The sequence below is a fragment of the Oreochromis aureus genome, linkage group 11 (genome assembly GCF_013358895.1).
Source record: "Oreochromis aureus strain Israel breed Guangdong linkage group 11, ZZ_aureus, whole genome shotgun sequence".
Taxonomy (NCBI): domain Eukaryota; kingdom Metazoa; phylum Chordata; class Actinopteri; order Cichliformes; family Cichlidae; genus Oreochromis; species Oreochromis aureus.
This window is the reverse complement of record NC_052952.1, coordinates 3,196,344-3,218,565: the sequence shown is the minus strand read 5'-3', so window position 1 is coordinate 3,218,565 and position 22,222 is coordinate 3,196,344. Positions and strand designations below refer to the sequence as shown.

Sequence of the window (22,222 nt, the reverse complement as noted above, 5' to 3'; positions counted from 1 at the left end):
TTATTGTTCTATCATTTTATTTATTCCTTTTATTATCTATTATCAGTTCCACCTGTGTCCACCAGGGGTTAGGGAGTGGCCTGCAGTATCGCCCTCCTTCCACCAGATGAAGCCAGATAGTACTTTACCTCAATCCTACCACTAGTTGGCACTAATGTTTTTGTTGTAATCTTTCACACACATGGCGTCGCACTCTGTTGAATAGACCCGTGGTTCTTCTGCACTCGACCACTCACTTCTGGTTAACCCGAGGTGGAATGATTTCTTTAGATGAAGACAAAAGGAGGAAAGTCAGAAAGGCAGACAAAGAACAATGACGAACAAAAGACATTTATCCTACTTTTCTGCCTTTATAAAGAATTATGATAGCCTAAACAGCTTTAAACCAGTGTGGTACCACATAATTATCACCATGTTGTTTTGCACAATCTCCTTTGATTAAAATATTTTAATTACAGTGGGAACTCTTTAATTTTACCAGACTCAGATTTTCCCGCACGATTTCATTCACTAGATACAGCTCATCGGATCCCGTTCCTTTTAAATAGTCACAAGGGCCTTTAACCCAGCATTTTAACCATTTTCTCTAAAAAAAAATACCTTGAATTTTCAAATATTTACCCCAACAAAAATACAATTGTTAAAAAAGAAATTAGTTATATAACCATAAAACCTGGGTCGGACTCGACTACCACATGCAGGCGATTAAAAGAAATCAAAAACAAAACTAAAAATGAGTTATATACGTGTATGAAACCCTAACCCATACTTAGACACATACATATACACAGACCATAGTGCTATCGAAACTTCAACTTTTAAAGTGAAGAAATTTACGATTCATAAAGAGACTGATTACTAATAATTTCTTAGTTCCTTACCGATTGATCACTCATGACAGAATTACTTTAGCCAAATTACAGAATTAAATTTTAATGACAATGTGCATGTCTTAATTTTTGGGGGGTCCCCCCCTTTTTTTTTCTTTTCCTCATGAGTGAACAACCAGTTCGCTGCCTTGGCCAGGCCGCGGCTAAATCGAGCCTCACATTTGTGGGCCATTTTGTTGGTTTGGTTTTTGAGAGAGAAAGTGCATTTTCTTAAATTTATTAAGCAGTTGAAGGTTCAAGTTAGAAAAAAAAAACAACTGCCCTGTCTCTCTGCTCGCTCAGGAGACCCAAACAAACAAAAAGCACCATACCCAGACAGTAAATGCTTTTTATTATGTCTGATAAACAGGATACTATAAGCTGATCGGTCAAAAGTTGGAGGAAAGCCACAGTTTAACATTTTGGCTGAGATTCAACACTTTGGCTCACGTTTCTTCTTCTGCAGCTTTCTGGGTATCTCCTTATTTGGAGATGCCATTTCACCCATCACCATGGCAACCACCTCTTGCCCCCCAGGCCTGCATGGTTGGAGACGGAGCTAGGGTGCATACCATAACAGCACCTGATTTATGGTTGAGGTTTTAGTCTTGTGTCTGTTGGTATCAGAGTAACAGTCTACTTCCAAAACTTCTCTACAATACACTGTGTGCGGTAAAGAATAAAACACACATATGTGATGCCAATTACAAGATATTAGCCTTACAGATAAAAATAAATCCCCACAACTGCGCAAACAAAAACAACCTCATGGTTCCTTCCCGAAAACGGGAAAAAAATAGTCTACACTGTGATTTCCAGAAATTCAAGGTTTTCCTAACTGATATTCAGTTTTTCTTTTGGTTTTTTTTTTTTTTTGCTTCTGTTGAAACCTTGTACATGCTCTCACAGTTACACAGAGATATAAAAAAAAGATGATATCATGATGTCAGAATTTTCATGAATGCTGTGCTGAAAACTGTTTCTCATGATTTGGCTGAACAATCACACGAAACAATATATAAAATATATAAAATAGGTGTGAATAATCTAAATTGAATAGTGTAAATAAAACTGTATTCTTTGGGGGCAGGGGGCGCTGCTTACATAGCTGCTCATGGAGTTTATCCACCTATAACTAAATAAATAAATACTGTAGGCTGGACACTTACTGGTGGGACATACACCCATTGTTGCGTCCCACTGCACAAAGTGACGTTGGTATGACGTCTTTTATAAGTCATTTTTGGACTTCCAATTTTGGTCGAGTGGTTGTTTTATAACACCAGGCAATTTCTTTAATTCGACATCTGCTAAACATTGAGTGTTGTCGTCGGTAGGACCTCTGTGTACGGGCTATTTATGGTGGAAATGTGGTTGTTGTGGATGTCTTTCACAGTCAAACTTGGGCTCATTTTAGACATCTTTTTTATAATGCTTCCACATGTATAGGCTCTGTAATTCAATGTTTTCAGAGGGTGGAGGGCATGTTTTCTGTGCAGAAACAGTTATGTGTGAAGAAATGCAGAGTGATCACGGACATCTCCAAGATGGTGCGGGCTCTTGAGCAAAAACAAAAGTGAGCAGTTGCTCAGTTGATTTGGAGCAGAAATGACCCCAGCTTGTCACAGACAGTTTGCAGAATGCATGCATCAAGACTGTTGAGCAGATAGTTCATAGTTCATACACACTTACACAACTTCTAGTACTTTCCGTCGCAACTTATCTCAGAGTAAGTTACAGATCACAGTCACACTCACTTCTCTTGCAAAGCTTTTCACACTAAAACAGGATACTTTTAAAAATGAACCATATGTAATGCAAATGCTCTTTTAAGAAATTTCACAAGTTTATTGTGTACAACATTATTGTTTTACAATTTAATATTTCAACACATTTTAATAAATGACATTTTTAACCTGGTTTCAAACAAATAAGTTGATTAACTAAAATAAATAAACAAGTTAGAGAAAAACAGGAAAATGTAAAATAACCAAAAATTACCAACATGTACTGAATAAATCAGTCTAACACATAATGTTTGTTTATATATAATCCATATTCATCTGTATCATGTTGATAAAAACAATGTTAATATTTGTAAATTAAAAAATATTACATTTATTAATCATGTATAAATGACATCCAAAAAATTTACCCAGTCCAAAGTTGAACATCATATTCACTTCCAAGTTGGGTCACGGTTGGACGTCTAAATTGTGGAACTAGTTTGGACGTCATGTAGTTGCCCAGAATTTGTCATGGACCAACAGACCCTATATAGACATGATCCACACGTCTATCCGATGTCCAGTGTTTAGTGGGATTTGGAGTGTCTCTGTCACAACGCAAAATGTTTGAACCAGAGTAATAAAATGGATCACAAAAGTGATATACTAAGCAGCAGACCACTTGAGTAAGAAGGCAGGACTGTGATATTTGCCCCCTATGAGTGTTAATTTATTTGGAACTCATAAATGGGCAGTTTCCAGTAGTTTTAAGCACAATTACAGAGTTTCATGGTTCTCTCCTACCAGCGTTTCACTGACCTTACATAATCACTTGAAATGTTTAGACCAAAGCGCCACATTTTTCTGGCAGAAATACAGTAGCTTGCAAAAGTATTCGGCCCCCTTGAACTTTTCCACATTTTGTCACATTACAGCCACAAACATGAATCAATTTTATTGGAATTCCACGTGAAAGACCAATACAAAGTGGTGTACATGTGAGAAGTGGAACAAAAATCATACATGATTCCAAACATTTTTTAAAAACTAAATAACTGAAAAGTGACGTGTGCGTAATTATTCAGCCCCCTTTGGTCTGAGTGCAGTCAGTTGCCCATAGACATTGCCTGATGAGTGCTAATAACTAAATAGAGTGCACCTGTGTGTAATCTAATGTCAGTACAAATACAGCTGCTCTGTGACGGCCTCAGAGGTTGTCTAAGAGAATATTGGGAGCAACAACACCATGAAGTCCAAAGAACACACCAGACAGGTCAGGGATAAAGTTATTGAGAAATTTAAAGCCTGCTGACTCCTCAGGACTTGACTGACCCTCTGCAGGTACTTGGTGGTTGCAGCTTTCCTAGCGGCCTCTTCATGGTTCCCATTTGCCTGCGGGATCACCAGGTACTTGTAACTGTCCTCTATGTCTGCAATGTTGCCTTCTGGTAGTTCGATCCCCTCAGTTCTGACTACCTTCCCTCTCTTTGTTACCATCCGACTACACTTCTCCAGTCCAAATGACATCCCGATGTCATTGCTGTATAGCCTGGTAGTGTGGATCAGTGAATCAATGTCTCGTTCACTCTTGGCATACAGCTTGATGTCATGGATGACATCCATGTACAGGAGGTGGCTGACAACTGCTCCGTTTCGTAGTCAGTATCCGTAGCCAGTCTTGTTAATGATCTCACTGAGGGGGTTCAGGCCTATGCAGAACAGCAGTGGGGACAGAGCATCTCCTTGGTAGATCCCACACTTGATGGTGACTTGTGCTATGGGCTTGAAGTTGGCCTCTAGTGTTGTACGCCACATCCCCATTGAGTTCCTGATGAAGGCTCTTAGGGTCCTGTTGATCTTGTACAATTCTAGGCATTCCAGTATCCAGCTGTGGGGCATTGAGTCATAGGCCTTCTTGTAATCAATCCAGGCTGTGCACAGGTTGGTCAGTCTGGTCTTGCAGTCTCGGCTAACTGTTCTGTCTACCAGTAGCTGGTGTTTTGCGCCTCTGGTATTCTTGCCAATCCCTTTCTGTGCCCCGCTCATGTATTGACCCATGTGCCTGTTCATCTTAGCCGATATGATGCCTGACAGGAGCTTCCATGTAGTACTCAGGCAGGTTATTGGTCGGTAGTTGGATGGGACCGGTCCCGGTGAAGGTAACGGTGGTCCCCGTGGTAATCGGAGCACTAGGTGCGGTGACTCCCAAGCTAGGCGAGTGGCTCCAGCAGATCCCGGGAACAACATCGGAGATCTCTGTCCAGAAGAGCGCAGTCCTGGGAACAGCTAAGATACTACGCAGGACTCTCAAGCTCCCAGGCCTCTGGTAGAGGACCCGAGCTTGAAGGATAAACCGCCCGCAGGGGTGAGATGGGTGTTATTCATATATATATATATATATATATATATATATATAGCAGCTGGATAGCGTAGTGGTTAAACTACACGCCTTTGGAGCAGAAGATCGCAAGTTCCATTCCTGCCTGGGGCGTCTGTATCCAGTAAGGGTCCTAAGGCTAGACCCCCTATGCTAAAGTGAGCCTACCGCAGACATGAGCGAGACAGATAAATATGAAGGCATGCCGGCTCGGACGTCGCCCGGATCAACAAGGTCCGCGTCAGGTGTTGAGGAACCAGGGCACCCTGACGACAAGTGGGCTACTGGAACAAGAAGGCATCGGTGGGCAAGAGACGAAAACAGGGCATTGTTGAATGCTACTACGCAAGTAACCCTGGCGGAAGGGTTACATGAATAGGATGAGGGACCTATGGATTCTTCGATACCCAACATCCACAATGACAGCGAAACAACTAGTAGCTCAGTGTTCCAACATTCGAAAGAAGGGACTGCTCTCACAGCTAGAGATTGACGAGGTACAACATAAATGCTACGGCAAGGAGGAGTCAGGACGCCAGGTCAGGGGGGAGATATCATCACCCCCACCCGAGATTGGGTACATAGCCCCAAGTGCGATAGGAGAAGGATCGTTGAGTGCGAGAGGAACTGACCTGAAAGATAGGATAATGGCCAAGCTTGAAACCTGGATCCCCCGTAGCCGGTTACCAAGATTACGTGAAGTACCCTCAGAAGGTCTGCTAGATGATGTTAATGCAGCACTACGGATGATACCTACAACCACGATTACCGACACTAACAAGCTGATCTACACTACGGCAGCAGTGATCAGTGAGATGCTTGGCTACAAGTTGAACAGCCACAAGGGGCAGTACCCTCCATGGAGAAGGAGGCTAGAGGGCAAGATCAAAGTAGCACGAAGGAGGTTAGCCAACTAACGGAGTTGCAGAAAGGCGCGACAAAGAAGGTGCATAAGAAATACAACAAGCTGTCCATACCTGAGGCCTTGGAAACTGCCAAGCAAAGACTCACAGCCTTGGCCAGCCGCTTGAGGAGGTACACCAGAGAGATAGAAGGCAGGAGAATAAACCAGCTGTTCTCCACAGAACCAGCAAAGGTGTACTCTCAGTGGCAAGGAACAATAATAACAGAACAGCACCACCAAGGCTGGAGACGGAGCAATACTGGAAGAGCATATGGGAGAAAGACACAACACATAACGGCAATGCTCAGTGGATAGTGGATCTGAGGGCAGACCATAGCGACCTCCCTGAACAGGGTCCAGTAACCATCACAGTGGCAGATATCCAAGAAAGGGTCTCCAGTATGAAGAATTGGACAGCACCAGGCCCCGACATGGTTCACGCCTACTGGCTGAAGAAGCTGACTGCACTCCACGAGCGCCTGGCAGCACAAATGAACCAGCTGCTAGTTAACGAGAGACACCCAGAATGGCTAACCGAAGGTCGGACGGTCCTGATCCCCAAGGACCCCAAGAAGGGACCGGTCCCATCCAACTACCGACCAATAACCTGCCTGAGTACTACATGGAAGCTCCTGTCAGGCATCATATCGGCTAAGATGAACAGGCACATGGGTCAATACATGAGCGGGGCACAGAAAGGGATTGGCAAGAATACCAGAGGCGCAAAAAACACCAGCTACTGGTAGACAGAACAGTCAGCCGAGACTGCAAGACCAGACTGACCAACCTGTGCACAGCCTGGATTGATTACAAGAAGGCCTATGACTCAATGCCCCACAGCTGGATACTGGAATGCCTAGAATTGTATAAGATCAACAGGACCCTAAGAGCCTTCATCAGGAACTCAATGGGGATGTGGCACACAACACTAGAGGCCAACTCCAAGCCCATAGCACAAGTCACCATCAGGTGCGGGATCTACCAAGGAGATGCTCTGTCCCCACTGCTGTTCTGCATAGGCCTGAACCCCCTCAGTGAGATCATTAACAAGACTGGCTACGGATACCGACTACGGAACGGAGCGGTTGTCAGCCACCTCCTGTACATGGATGACATCAAGCTTGTATGCCAAGAGTGAACGAGACATCGATTCACTGATCCACACTACCAGGTTATACAGCAATGACATCGGGATGTCATTCGGACTGGAGAAGTGTAGTCGGATGGTAACAAAGAGAGGGAAGGTAGTCAGAACTGAGGGGATTGAACTACCAGAAGGCAACATTGCAGACATAGAGGACAGTTACAAGTACCTGGGGATCCCGCAGCGAATGGGAACCATGAAGAGACCGCTAGGAAAGCTGCAACCACCAAGTACCTGCAGAGGGTCAGGCAAGTTCTGAGGAGTCAGCTGAACGGTAAGAACAAGATCCGGGCCATCAACACCCACGCCCCTGCCCGTGATCAGGTACCCTGCTGGGGTAATAGGCTGGCCAAAGGAGGAGATAGAAGCCACTGACATAAAGACAAGAAAGCTCCTTACCATGCATGGAGGGTTTCACCCCAAGTCCAGCACCCTGAGGCTGTACGCTAAGCGGAAGGAAGGGGCCGGGACTGGTGAGTGTCAGCACCACAGTCCAGGATGAGACAAGAAACATCCACGAATACATCACGAAGATGGCCCCAACTGACAGTGTGCTCAGTGAATACCTCAGGCAGCAGAAACCCAAGAAAGAGGAGGAAGGCGAGGAACCATCATGGAAGGACAGGCCCCTGCACGGTATGTACCACCGGCAGATAGAGGAGGTGGCTGATATCCAGAAATCCTACCAGTGGCTGGACAAAGCTGGACTGAAAGACAGCACAGAGGCACTAATCATGGCAGCACAAGAACAAGCTCTGAGTACAAGATCCATAGAGGCTGGGGTCTATCACACCAGGCAAGACCCCAGGTGCAGGCTGTGTAAAGATGCCCTGAGACAATCCAGCACATAACAGCAGGGTGCAAGATGCTAGCAGGCAAGGCATACATGGAACGCCATAACCAAGTGGCCGGCATAGTGTACAGGAACATCTGTGCCGAGTATAACCTGGAAGTCCCGAGGTCAAAATGGGAGATGCCCCCAAGGGTGATGGAGAATGACCGAGCTAAGATCCTGTGGGACTTCCAGATGCAGACGGACAAAATGGTGGTGGCTAACCAACCGGACATAGTGGTGGTAGACAAACAGAAGAAGACGGCTGTAGTGATCGATGTAGCGGTTCGAATGACAGCAATATCAGGAAGAAGGAACACGAGAAGCTGGAGAAATACCAAGGGCTCAGAGAAGAGCTCGAGAGGGATGTGGAGGGTGAAGGTAACGGTGGTCCCGTGTGGTAATCGGAGCACTAGGTGCGGTGACTCCCAAGCTAGGCGAGTGGCTCCAGCAGATCCCGGGAACAACATCGGAGATCTCTGTCCAGAAGAGCGCAGTCCTGGGAACAGCTAAGATACTGCAAGAGGGACCCTCAAGCTCCCAGGCCTCTGGTAGAGGACCCGAGCTTGAAGGATAAACCGCCCGCAGAGGCGTGCTGGGTGTTTTTTTTTTTATATATTAGTATGTATATAATATATTAGTTTTTATTGTCAGTTTATTATTGGTAGAATATGTGTGGTTCCCAAATATTATGAATTTTGTTTTACACAGGTTCAAAGTTAATTTATTACAGTCAAACCAGGTCTTCAGATTATTTAATTCATTTTCTAGTTAATTCAAAAGTTTTTCCAAGTTACTTCCACAGCATGATAAGTTTGTATTGTCTGCAAATAATATTATTTTCAAAGAGCCCACTCTAGAGCACCACCAAATTTTTCCGTGGTGCGACTAAAAAAAAATATTTGGTCGCACTGGTGCGACCAACTGTTTGGGTAACAAAAAAAAAATCTCTGCAACTCTCCATGTGGTGAACAACAGACACACATTATGCCCCTATCGTGGACTAAACCAATCAGAGATAGCCAGGGCGGGACCTCTCTGATTGGCCGTGGTCCAGTTGAAAGTGCAGGTGGAAGAGAGAGGTGAGTAGCTTGAATAAAGCGATATCAATTCATTAACGGATTTCACACAAAGACGTAAACACAGAGTAACCCAAGACATCAGAATCAGCTTTGTCTTTCTCGGCTTTCTCACCCCACGGCCCGAACACGGACACGCTGTCGGAGCTTAGCGATTCTGATGCGTCGGGTTGGCGCTGTGTTTCCGTCTTTTTGCGCTGATTCTGAGCTGCAGGTTTTGTCTCTTCAACCAAAATTCGCCGAGCCAGCAGCAAAAGAAGCAGCAAACTACGCTTCACATTTGATCAATGTCGTCATGAATTCCTCTGACTTTTGCTGTTTTGCTTCCACCACGATAAAAATCACACTTCATGCACAGCTCCCTCTCTCTCTCTCTCTCTCTCTCTCTCTGTACTTCAAGAACAGTTTCCCGTCTCAAATCTGTTTTCTGCATTATTCATTCGCTTATTACCCACCAGTCTACCGTTGTTTACAGCGCTGTCTTTTTCTTTTTTCACGTAAATGACCTCCGACAAGAAAGCCTAATTTCTGCTTTTCAATACTGAAGAAATTTAAACTTCTTAAAATTATGCAAAATTGCAGAATATTGCAGAATATTTTTAAGGTTATCTGCTATAAAACGCCAGACCAGGAAAATCTCCTTCATGTTTTTCTGTGTTTTATTCTCAGTTACTTTGACACAAAGGTACCTACTGTGATGTTCACAATTCTGATGAAGTCTCATGTGTATCAGTGCTGATAAATGATCAGAATTATAATATTTCTGACTGTCTGAGGCTAAATTGAATCGAATCAGGACTTTGAGAACCGGAATCGAATGGATGATAGAAATCAGTGATGATACCCAGCCCTAGTGAGCAGCCTAGACCCGACAGAAGTGGATGTAGCTGTGGGTAATAAGAAAAGATGAAAAGAACGATTGATAACTTTTGTGTTAAGTTAAAGACTGATCCGTCTGAAATTCATAGCCAGTGCTCTGACACAGTGCCATCAATCTTTGAATGCTGAAAAACAGCAGTGTATCCAGAAAACACATTATATGCTGCAATAAATGCACTGCCCAAGTGTCCCTCTCCCCACTGCCTTTCAGCAGCAGGCAGCAGCAAACAGGTCGTCAGAGGAGGCCAAGATGATGATTAAGTTTAACATTTTCTACAATATTGACAAAGCAATTTAAGCACAAGATTATTAGTTAATAATTTAGAAATGAATATTGTCTGTATGGACTTCCCAAGAAGGTGCACATGTAAAACTGCGGTGTTAAGCGATGCGGTTGAAAAATTTGAGTGCGCCTAACTTTTGTGCCGGTACGCCTAAATTTTTAAAGTTAGGCGTACCGGTGTGCCCATGTCAAAAAGTTAGTCTAGAGCCCTGCATTAATGTACGATATGAAAAGCAGTGGCCCCAAAACTGATCCTTAGGGAACCCTGGACACAACGGATTTCAATTTTGATTTTATGGCATTTATTTGTTTGAACTGTTAATATTTAAACTGTTTATGGTAACTGTTAACCCATGATAATGCCACCCCTCTGACCCCATATGTACATAGTTTGTTAAGTTAAAGGTTGTGATCAGCTGTATCAAATGCATTTTTTAAATCTAAAAAAACTCAGACAACATATTCTTTGTTTTCAATAGCAGTTGTTAGGGATGGGTATCGAAAACCGGTTCTTGCTGAGAACCGGTTCCCACTGTTTCAATTCCTTGGAATCGTTTGCCATTTTTGCAAACGATTCCCTTATCGATTCCAGTCGCCCTGAATGACGTCACCACGTTGTGGAGCGCCGGAGCGCACCTGGCAGGAAACATGGCGCCTAAGCGGCTCAAACGCTTAAAAGTTTGTTTATACTTTATGAGAACGGATGACAACAGGGCAACTTGCAATACTTGCAAAGTAGATATTTCATTAAGGGAGGAAACACTACAAATATGCAAAAGCATTTGCTCACAAAACACGCGATGAACTTAAATGAATGTCGTGTTTTAATTCCGCTCGGACTCGTGAATCTCAACCCAGCAGCAGCGGTAACGTTTGCACGTCATCTCCCGTTAATGCGGCAGGTAAATAATCAACTAACAGTGCATATTATGTTAGCGCGATCTGCTTTATTACAAAACCTGCCATTGTGCATTTAGGTGACCATGATGAGAGAGACAGACAGAGTCTGACTGGCGCCGCTGGCAGTTGTCGCTGCAGTCCACCGGTAGCGTCTCTTTTCAGGCCCGAATGTCACCGAGCAGTGACTAAGTTTGTGGTCAAAACCTTGCAGCCATTTGCCACAGCAGATGGTAAGTGAATGTGTTTAATTGTAGGCAGGGACATTACTGGATATTCTTGTGTAATTGCTACAGAATAATTTATGTTACACTTTGTTATTGCTACAGAAGAATATTTATTTTATTATTTTACATTTACAATTTTCCCGGGGACCCTGTGACACCCCATTGAAGAGCCGTGAGGCTGTGGATCTCTTAAGATCTCACTGTTGGGTTTGTAAGGCCGTGTTACTCCTAAATTTCTATCTTGTTGAAAGAGAAGATATAAAACAGTTCTAAGCTAATCGACCTTAGTGTTCTCCTTTTTAAAAACAAGAATCGATAAGAGAATCGATAAAGAATTGAATCGTTAAACAGAATCGAAAATGGAATCAGAATCGTTAAAATCTTATCAATACCCATCCCTAGCAGTTGTTACCATATCTATAAACTTGATTAAGGCATGCGTTGGGGACCTTTTGGCTCTAAATCCATACTGCTGTTCGTATAGTACATTGTTATACAATCTATTGTAAAATATTTATTCCAGTATCTTAGAAAACTGCGGTAGTACAGAGATGGGGTGCTTTATATATTTGAACTACCTTTGCAATTTTTATCATAAAGGGGAATAAACCATTTTGTAATGACAGATTACAAATGTAGGTAAATGGTTTCACAATACATCCAATAATATATTTTAATTAAAACCACATCAATGCCATCACAGTCAGTTGATTTCTTGGAGTTAAAGGATGTAACTATATCAATAATTTCCTCTTCATCTACTCCCCTGATAAACACTGAATTTGCTACATTAACAGTTTTAGTTTTAGGAGGGTATCCAGTTTTAACAATTTCTTCAAGAAAAAAAGTCATTAAACCGTCAACATCTTGAACATAGATGTTACTCCAGTCTTGGTTGTTGAGCTCTTCCTTAAGGCGGAAAATTGCTTCTTGTGTTTTATGTCAAATTAATTTCTTATTAGGTTCACATCTGTTAATCCTGGCGTAGCTCTGTACTGTTGCAAAAACTGGTCGATGGTCACTTATGTGATTTATTATCCACTTACATTCCTGCCAACAACATTAGTGAAAATATTATCGATAAGTGTAGCACTATGTGAGGTTATTCTTGTTGGACGGCAGATGGTCCAACAAGAATGGTGTTCGCTCTCTCTGCCGTATCACTTCCTGTTCCTGTTCCAACACACAGTGATGTTTTTGTGTAGCTTTTTCTTCTCTTTTCTGCAATTTAATTAAAAACTTATAGATAACTTATTATTTCATAGTGTAATCTTCACGTGCTTCATCCAAAGCTCACTCTCTGTGTATTCACTCACTAATTTATAGTCACAGTATTCACTCACTGTTTCTTCAGGGTTTCGCTAGCTTAGCTTAGCTCATAGCCGACTCGCTAGTAGCATGGCCTCTTCACCTGTCCCTCCTGCACTTTCCTGCTCATTGTGCCAGATGTATAGTTACTCCTCAGCCTCTTTTAGCGGAAATGATTCTTGTAATAAATGTAGCCTATTTGCAGCTCTGGAAGCCAGGATCACTGAATTGGAGACTCGGCTTCGCACCCTTTAAAAACCCATAGCTAGTGTTAAGGTCCAAATATTGAGGGGGAATTCAAAAATAACCACAGATCCAGCCGGGTGCAAATTAGACGGCATTTTAATGAACACATGTGTGAGTCCGAACGCTGTGCAGATTTCAGCGTCGAACTAACTACAATCGTCAGAACAAAGACTTTATAGGGGTGGCAGTCTTCCTGTTACCAGGCAGACTTAAACAAAGCATACGTCACTCCGAAACCACAATGACTTTTAACATAGTCTAAAACAGAACATCTTCTTCGGGTCGAAGCCAGGTGCTTCCTCTCAGCTGTCTTCGCTGTCGCTTATCTTCTGGGACATCTGGTGTACTTCCTGGAACAGACTACCACGTACGCACCCAAACTTTGCAGTTAGACTCATGTAGGTAAGAGTTTATATCTGTGTGTGCGTGCACGTGCGGGGGCGCGTGCGTGCTGTGTACTGCGTACGTGTCATGACCTCTCTCACTATATGTGTCTGTATGTGTGTTTATGGGTGTCTCGCCCTTAAATGCTCTCTCATCTCACCCGCTGCCCTTCTGCCCTTTCACCAGAACAGAAGGCCAGCACAACTGAAACTATGTGTGTGTATGTCTGTACATACACGCAGGCTCTGCTTTCGGTTTCACTTCTGCAAGAGCCTGCAACTTCAAAAACATGTACTTCCTGTCGCTGCAGCTCAGTCTTCTCACCCACTGAAGACTCCAGTGTAAGAATATAAAAACACTCAAAAGCCTTTAAAATTATAAATTCAACTCAACAGTTTAAAGTGGTTCTTCTTGGACCTGTAATAAAGACTAATATGATACCAATATATTTGAACATCTGAATGCATCTAAATGCAACATCACTATTAATAATGAAATGTTAATGATGATTATAGAAATAGCAGCAAATAATAGCAGTGAAATATTTCTACTCCTCTCACTAGCCAGGCCCCTGTAGCCGCTGCGGCCAAAGGTAGCATAGGCTACTTGCGTGCTAGCTGTTCCCTGGTAGACTGTCCTAGCAAATAAATATGTAAATATGTAGTAAATATGTAGTAAATATGTAAGAAAAATTGTGTATGTTTCTGTTCTGTGTCCTGTGTACTGTTTGTTTGTATATGTGTCTTTTTGGCTGCTGTTACAACCAAATTTCCCCTTGTGGGACAATTAAAGGATTATTCTATTCTATTCTAGCAGCCGTGGAAACAGGATGGCTGGGTGTCACTCCTGGTCCGAGTGACATATGTAGCCACATGTTCTCCTTAAATTGCTGTCTGTCTGAGTGGTGTCCAAAAAATTATGTGGGCTTTATAGATAATTGGGAAACTTTCTGGAGGAAACCTGGTCTTGTTAGGAGAGACGGCATCCATCCCACTTTGGATGGAGCAGCTCTGATTTTTAGAAATCTGGCCAAATTGACTGACCTTCAGTTCTTAAAGTAATGATGGACTGTCATTTCTCTTTACTTAGCTGATTGGTTCTTGCCATAATATGAATTCTAACAGTTGTCAAATAGGCTTCTGGCCACCCAACTGATGGTCCCAATCCCATAAGAAGATAAGAAATTCCACAAATGAACCCTGACAAAGCACACCCGTGAAGTGAAAACCATTTCAGGTGACTACATTATGAAGCTCATTGAGAGAAGGCCGAGGGTTTGTCAACAAAGCAAAGGGTGGCTACTTTGAGGAATCTAAAATATAAGACATATTTAGAGTTATTTAATAATTTTTTCTTTTCTACATAATTCCATTTATTTTGCTTCATATATTTGATATCTTCAGTATGTATCTACAATGTAGAAAGTAGTAAAAATAAAGAAAAACTATACTCAAACAGTCAAAAGTTTGGAAACTTTAGGCATTTTTTAAATATGCTATAAAATAAAAGCATGAAATTATTACAAAAACATTGATGATGGCCCTAAATTGAACCACTATCAAGGCTTGAATTTACCTCACACACCTGTACTACAGGCTGATAAAACTATCTCTAATAAATTGTAATTAATAACATGCTGTTCCAGACAAAATAAAGGTTTAGTTACTGAGGGTCTCTGTACTTAGATACCTCTCCTGTATTGTATATTCTCTTCTTCTCTTTGACGCTGTAAAATAGGGCATCTGGAGCAACCTGAGTCTGAAGCTTTGATAAATACAAAGATCTACAATACTAGAAGCTGGTATGGGTGAAGCAGCAAAAGGACTAGACAATGAATAGCACTGATGGCATTGCAGAGTTTGACTTTTGATGAACAGTTACAAGAAAAATAATTGCAAACTTTTTGGAATTGTCAGAATTTCTAAAAAGTCTTAGAAACTATACAACTCAAGGGGGTTCTTTGTGCTCTTTACTTTTTCCAGTCCACTCTATTAAGTTGCTACTGCTTTTCACTAAAAAACACATGACTAGCATAACTTTTGGTGTGTCTTATGGTAAGCCAGATAGTATTTGTTTGTAACTGTACGGTTACAGTTTTCACTCACTGACTGAATACATTTTAGTGTTTAAACCTTTACAAACTATCAGTTCTACTTAAAACAAGTGCAGTTATTTTGGATTTGCATGACCAGACAAGTTTATATATCTGCTGTACTGCAGGTATAAAGTAAAACTGCGCTCATTGGTGAAAAGTGAGTACAGTGCTTAGCTCCAGTTTACTCAGTACTATATGATTTGCCCTCAGTACATTTGCAGTGTGCCCCTAGTATTCCTTCCCCTAGTTTTCTTGTGTACAGAGGGCAGGCATACTTTCTACAGGGCCCCTAAACTTCATGCCAGCGCTGGTCACCCACTCTATGGGCAGTCCACTGTGGGCCAAGGTGGACAATGGTTGTGTTAAGATGTGTATGTGTGTGTCTGCTGAGCTAACATTAAATTCCATTAAGGGTTTCTCAGTTGAAAAATGACCCATTTCCAAATGTATCACAATCTTGTAACACTGCTCGATTGACTACATGCCAGCATGTTATTACCTGCATGATTTGTCAGTGTAGCTCAGTGGGTACAGTTAATGACTTGTGATCTAAAGTGAGGTCTCACAGTTCTTGCTCCGGTTCGCACCATGAATATCTGTTTCCCTGGTTTGTCTCTGACTTCACCTCTGTCTGCATGTCTCTCCTTATTTCATGCCAATATTTGATCCCCCACTCCTCTTATACTTTGACTTTAGAGCTTTCTAACACCTCTACCTTTTATCTATACCGCTATACTTTTGACCATGTCACTAGTGAAAAAAGCCAATTGCAGTCATTTCTGGCTGCAGTATCTGACAAAAGGGTGGGTGAAATGGCTGGCGTGAGAAGCTTATACAGGTTGTGATGTTGATCTCAGCCTGCTGTAATGGCACCGGGCCATTAACCCTCCCTGTCATTTGCAATGACATGTGCTTTTGAACAAGGAAAATAGCTCTGCCCATATAACTTATACAGCAGACTCACAACTACCACAGCCAGCCTGTGGCTTAGTGCCATGTCATTTTCCCTGTCCAGACTATCATCATCACTGCACTTAGATTGTACCTAAGAGGCTCCTGTAGTCTTTGATGTCCATTCACTTTCCAGTTCTATTCACTATTATAACAATGTAGTCTTTTATTATAATTCATGTAAATGTCAGTTTCTCTACTATAACACACTTTAATGGTATATCATTACTTAATTAATTCAACTTTGATGTGACAGTTCTTTAAATCCTTTATATTTGTTCACTGAACTCATTTTGAAAGGTCTGCTTGGTCTTAAAAAAGTCCTACTGATAATGAAGAATTTGTAAACATTTTCTGCATGTTAAGTACATAACCAGCCATTTGCCTTGGTTGATAACCCCCAAAGTCTGATGAATCCTTTGTATTCCTATTAATGGTATATTCTGGTTGTCACCAACAATAGTCTTGTCAGCCAAACCAGTTCAGATCATGCACTAGTTGCTCTTTTTCATGAAATCTGAAGAATGTGGCATTCTACCAGCCAGTCGTGGGGGGCATCTTCAGGCTGTTGTTGCTTGTCATTTGTCCCATGGCTCTGGTTGGGGCAAAAAAAGTGCATCTGTTGTGTTGGCATATATTACAACATAGAAGCGGGAAAAAAAAAAAAAAAACCCGTTCCAGTCTAAAGTACCTCAGATGCCACAGTTCTACAGTGAGGTAATGAGAAAATCCAACCCACTGGACAGACTCTTGTGGAAATGTTCAAACCTAGATGTTGTTTTGGTTTTTGTTTCATTGCTGTCATTCCTGCTGTTACAATGTTGTCTGCTCCATGCTTGCTCATATTATGTATTTTTTGTTGTTGTTTTTTTCTAAAGCCACACAGGTCAGCCCCTCAGAACTGCAAGATGTGTTTCAGGAGACCTCCTCCAATATCTTCCAGATCAATGCCAATGGTAAAATGAGTGTCTGTGTGCTTTTTAAAAAAAAAACTACTGAATAGCTATATTTTTAATAGTGTTCTCTTCTTATGAATTCTACCATTAGTCTCTGTCTATGGGTGAACACAGATCAGGCCACACTAGTTTTGTGAGATTAGGGTTAAATGTATTGCTTGGATCAAATTAACACTGACAACATTTTACGATTAAGATTAGATAAGATTAGATAAAATTAGATTAGAGGTAAGGATTACAATGAGGACTATATTGGGGTTAAGTTGTAACATTTAAAACTGGTATGGCTTAAATTTGGAATTGGGGTGCATTGGTTTTTAAAGTTAGACTAGGTTTGTGGATAAAAATCCCATTTAAGATTAGTCAATGTGTCTTGGAATACTGATAGGATCAAAACTTTACTGCGTAGTTTTGGAAATTGAAATTAACTTCAGAATTGTGACTTTTCATTTAAGAGCTATGTTTGAATTCATGGTTGAAATAAGTGTCATGTTTACTTTGGCATTAATTCTGAATTTAAGATCAAGGCATCACTATTTATTAGATGTGAACTGAAATATGAAAATGCTGCACCTGGTGTAAAAGTTATAGCTTGGTTTCCATTTAGTGAGAGATGATGCTATATCCCCAGTGTTTTAGATGTGAGAATATTTTTTTGGTTCATTTAATGCTAAGTTTAGTCTGAGGTTATTTAAAGATTATAACTAACAACAGATTTATATTTGAGTTAAGGCAAATTTATATTTTGGTTTTAGGTTTGAGTTTGAAAGTACCACTTTTAAAACTCAAACATAAGGATGAAACAATGAAAGCTGGGTTTTATTTCAACCTAATTTACACATTAGGTTAAAGATTAGGGCAAATGTTAGCTTAAACTTTAGAGCTTACAGTGTTTTATGGGTTTAATTTAGAATTGAGGTCAGATCAAGTAGTAATAATATTCTGAAAAAATAAATAATGGTTATGTAGTTTAATCAGTTTCAATTCTGTTAATTTGAAGATAAAATCTTAATTTGGTTTGGTCAGATTTAAAGTTGAGTTAAGGGTATTTAAAAATACAGCTAAGTGTGGAAACAGTGTGAGAGTTGAAGTGAACTACTTTTGCTTAGGATTGGGATCATCTTGATAAAAAATTTTATCTACCTTAACAGAGACTTAACAGGGACAGAATAAATATTAAACTGATTAAAATTTCAAGAAAGTTTTTCTTTCAAATCAAGTGAGAAAGTGTTTGTGAGGCCTGAACACACCTCTTAACATTTGTATCATCCATTTGTTCCTCCAGTGGTCACACTAGAGAAAAATCTTCAGTCACTGGGAACGTCGAGAGATACCGCAGAGCTCCGACAGAGTCTGTGAGTAGCACTCACCCCACATAAAACCACATACTTTGATTCTACATACTTGGTGGTCCACTTCAGTGTAAGAGTTACATTTATCTCCGCTGTCCAGAAAAGTGCTTATTTTCTTTTTGTTTCACCACCCTCTTATGTATTGATTGTTCTTTTTTAGTTGAGCTGCCAGCAATTACCAGATTCAACACTGATGACAAAGTGTCCAATCTAAGATGATTGCATCTGTTTAAAATGCATTACATCCCACTGTGATTGCTGGCATGTCATCAATTCTATTGAACACTTTTTTATGATCGCCTTGGAGACTTACTGACAATGCTTGGCTGCTTTTATTTTCAACTTCCCATTTTCCTTCCACGGTATTGATGCAGTGCCTCCGACTGATGCAAATTGCATCCAGTATGGTGCTTTGTGTTATTCAGTCGTTCTCACTGTTTGTTCAAGAGGCTTTGTGGTTTGTCAGAAATGTAACTTTTAGAGCTCATTAACTAGATGCTTCTGTTTTGATTGGCATATTTTGTGGCATATTTTTGTTATCTGCTGTCACCATTGATAAAGTTACACACAAAGTGATTCATTTTGCATATTATGGCCACTTTCACCTTGCCAATTTGCTGATTCTAAAGTTTGCAAGGGCTAAAGGCTTTAATTAGCAATTATCCGGTGAAAACGAACAACATACCTCTTGACCTCTTTGTGACCACACTGTTGCTTTATTTTTTCGCAACTTTTATATTCTACATAACTAATAAACAAAAATGCTGCTTTACTTTGACATTTAACAATAAGAACATCTTTTGTACATTTATTAGTGACACAAAGCAGGCACCATGTGGAGCATTCTTGATGAGGGGCTATTGACTGACCTGTTATTTTTGTTGTAAATGCTTATTGAACTGTTGTTTTCCTCCTGGGATTCTATTGACTTAGATGCATTTTAAATAAAGCCAGTACCTGTAAGGTAGCAAAAGCAAAAACAAAGAACATGGCTCAAATGTCAGCCATTTCTCCATTTTTAGTAACGCACAATGTTGAAGAAGTGAGTATGTTGTACTGTAGTATGTGGTCAGGAGCCTTTCAAGCAACAAGCCTTATCTGAACATCAAGTTTTTTTGTGAAAGGCATTAGGTACTGCAGCTATAAAATATAGATAAAGCGAAGTTAAAAATGCTGGTAGAAAATTATAATTTTACTTTTACCTAATTCTAGTAATGACCACACAATAACCAAAGAAAATTGGGCTATTTACGGATTCAGTGACTTCTTCAGGATGAAAAAAATACAGTGTAGGATTTATATTGTAAAGTGTCTATACAACAGGGAGAGTAGTGCAGCACATAAAAATCTCACACAAGATCAGCACTAACAGACCAACGATTTAGGAAGCTGCTTGGATCAAGGAAGAAAAAGGACAAAGATGTGGATCCAACTTTAAAGTTATAGAAGGATAAGGACAATGGAAAGCCAATCAAACATCTTTAAAGCTACCCAATTTGCACAAAACTTAGCCTAGCGATATCGTAAACTCAAAAAACAGCTCAAATTAAGTTTGCTGACGTTGTGGTATGTAGTCTTTTTCCTGTTGTGAGAGTGATTTTCAGGTGAAACTGGCCTTACATCAGCCACAGAAAATGCACTTAGAAGTATCTCTAGAAGTCTGCTAGAAATCTTTCTCACTCTGGAAAAATATCAAAAGTTGATGTCCACAGGTTACCTTATGCAGCTTTGTTGCCTAAAACCAAACCCCAATGTATTATATAAACATGTGCTTTTTGCTGACTCATCAAAACCATAAAGAGTAAATAGAGAGTAAATGCCATCCTTACAATTGTGAGTCAGTGACATTGATGTTATTAAACCTGTCAGAAAGTTCTTACCTGCCATTTCAGCCTGCTTTCAAACATCAGTTAATGTAGTTTTGTCAAAGCCACAGGCATGGCTCACTTACACACAAATTCACCCTCTGCATCTGAGCCCTGATGCACAGGTTTAAGGTACTGTCACTCCTGATTGGTCATTTCTTATGATTAGTTGTTTTTTTTTTTAACTTTTGGACCACTTGTCCATCCTAGTGAACGGTGAATTTTAAGTTACTTTGCCTGTTTTTCAATCCTTTCATTTAGCTCCTTTTGTCCTGTATATAATGAAAGTCTGCCTAATCTGCACACTGTAACACGCCAAGCTTCAAGTGCAGATTTGTTGGTATCTGAAACTGGACAGTTATCTGCTTCTGTGGGAAATTAGACCAAACCACATTATCGCAGCAGAACAAGGTGGTCCTTTTTTTTGAATTTTCCACACTCAGCATATTTTAAAATTGTGGTTTAAGACCAGATAAGGTCAAGTCCCCATACAGGAGCCTCTACTATAGAAAAGATTAAAACAATAGTGATGTACCCATGTCTACACAGAGAATAACTATTCTTATTCTCTATACTGCCTGTGAAGCCATTTCCAGAACTTAACTCCACTGTAAGAAAAGGGAAATGAAATACATCCCCCACTATTCTCTCTGATTAGGCTTGCTTGAGTCAGCATCTTTCAAAGTCACAGTCTAATTTCCTCTTTCATTCCTTATCATGCTGTGGTGGAGGAATACCTACTAGTTTCATGCAGGTTTTGTTGCCAGAACCAATTACTCACATTGTAAACACAGGCAATCAGAAGCTTAATGTGGTGATGCAAAGATTTACACATATGAAAAAATACATACAGTAGCTACTATAGCATATAGAGTATTAATTTGCATGTACACCCTCATAAGCTGTTGTCAGTAGCTACCATGAAGACATTTTTTTCTTCACAGTAGCTCGCCTGCTGCGGAAATATCATCTGAGAAATGGACTTCATATGTTAAATGTTGATTCTCCCAACTTTGTAAAAGGTGTATTCATCTAAAATTCTCATAATGAACTGGAAACTAACTGGGGAAAACACTTGTGCACTCACTTTGTCCTTCAGAACACCCTTGATAAACACAGACACAAATTGTATTCTTTGTCTTGTAAATTATAAGGGGGTCTAGAGGACAAGCTGGAGCAACTCTTAAGATGTCGCACAAACACAAATAACAAGATTAACTGCCAATACAGACAGTAGGAACGGGAACCTCACTACTGTTTGAGGAACGATTAAAAAATCCGAAACTTAAATAGATTACTTTAGAAATTTAGAAATTTTATACGTTTGTGAACTGAAGGAGCCTTAGGTTTAGCTTGAGAAGTAGATGAGGTATGCCAGTGTCAAACGACTTGATTCTCCTTGAAACAGTGTCCATAGTAAAGCTAGTATATTTGAAAACAACCAGAAAGGGTAAAGGTATCATGAATAGCTATCTATTCAGGAAAGTGAAAGTCACATAGTGTTTAATGGGGTAAAAAGTTCAAACTCCCTACAGCTATCCCAAAAAAAAAAAAAATGCATTTTAAATGAAAATATTCTAATGTTTCATTTTTAGTTTTACTGCCTGTAGTAACTATTTTGCTAATTGCGCAAGGCATATTCTTTCAGAACAACCTGCTGGCTAACCCAATCAAAAGGTGGGGATTATTTCTTCCATCAAAACCTTTAATATCTGTCGCTTCATCATGGATGGTAGTATCAAGTGGAGAATTACAGCACTCTGATCTCAAGCCACTTAATCCTGAAAAAGGCCCTATAGACTCATATGATGCAGTTGTCCTTTGAAATGAAAGCAAGCCTTCTTTGT

At 40.6% G+C, this 22,222-nt stretch overlaps 1 protein-coding gene across 3 annotated transcripts in view; it reads left to right on the top strand.

Annotated features, from left to right (window-relative positions):
• tsnare1 (T-SNARE Domain Containing 1) overlaps positions 1-22,222 on the top strand; it is a 241,031-nt gene that overhangs the window by 74,895 nt on the left and 143,914 nt on the right. For all 3 annotated transcript variants that reach the window (XM_039620211.1, XM_031749703.2, XM_039620210.1), the window contains exons 3-4: positions 17,081-17,158; positions 18,444-18,513. In XM_039620211.1, coding sequence (XP_039476145.1) covers positions 17,081-17,158; positions 18,444-18,513 — 148 coding nt within the window. The remainder of the gene's footprint in view (positions 1-17,080; positions 17,159-18,443; positions 18,514-22,222) is intronic.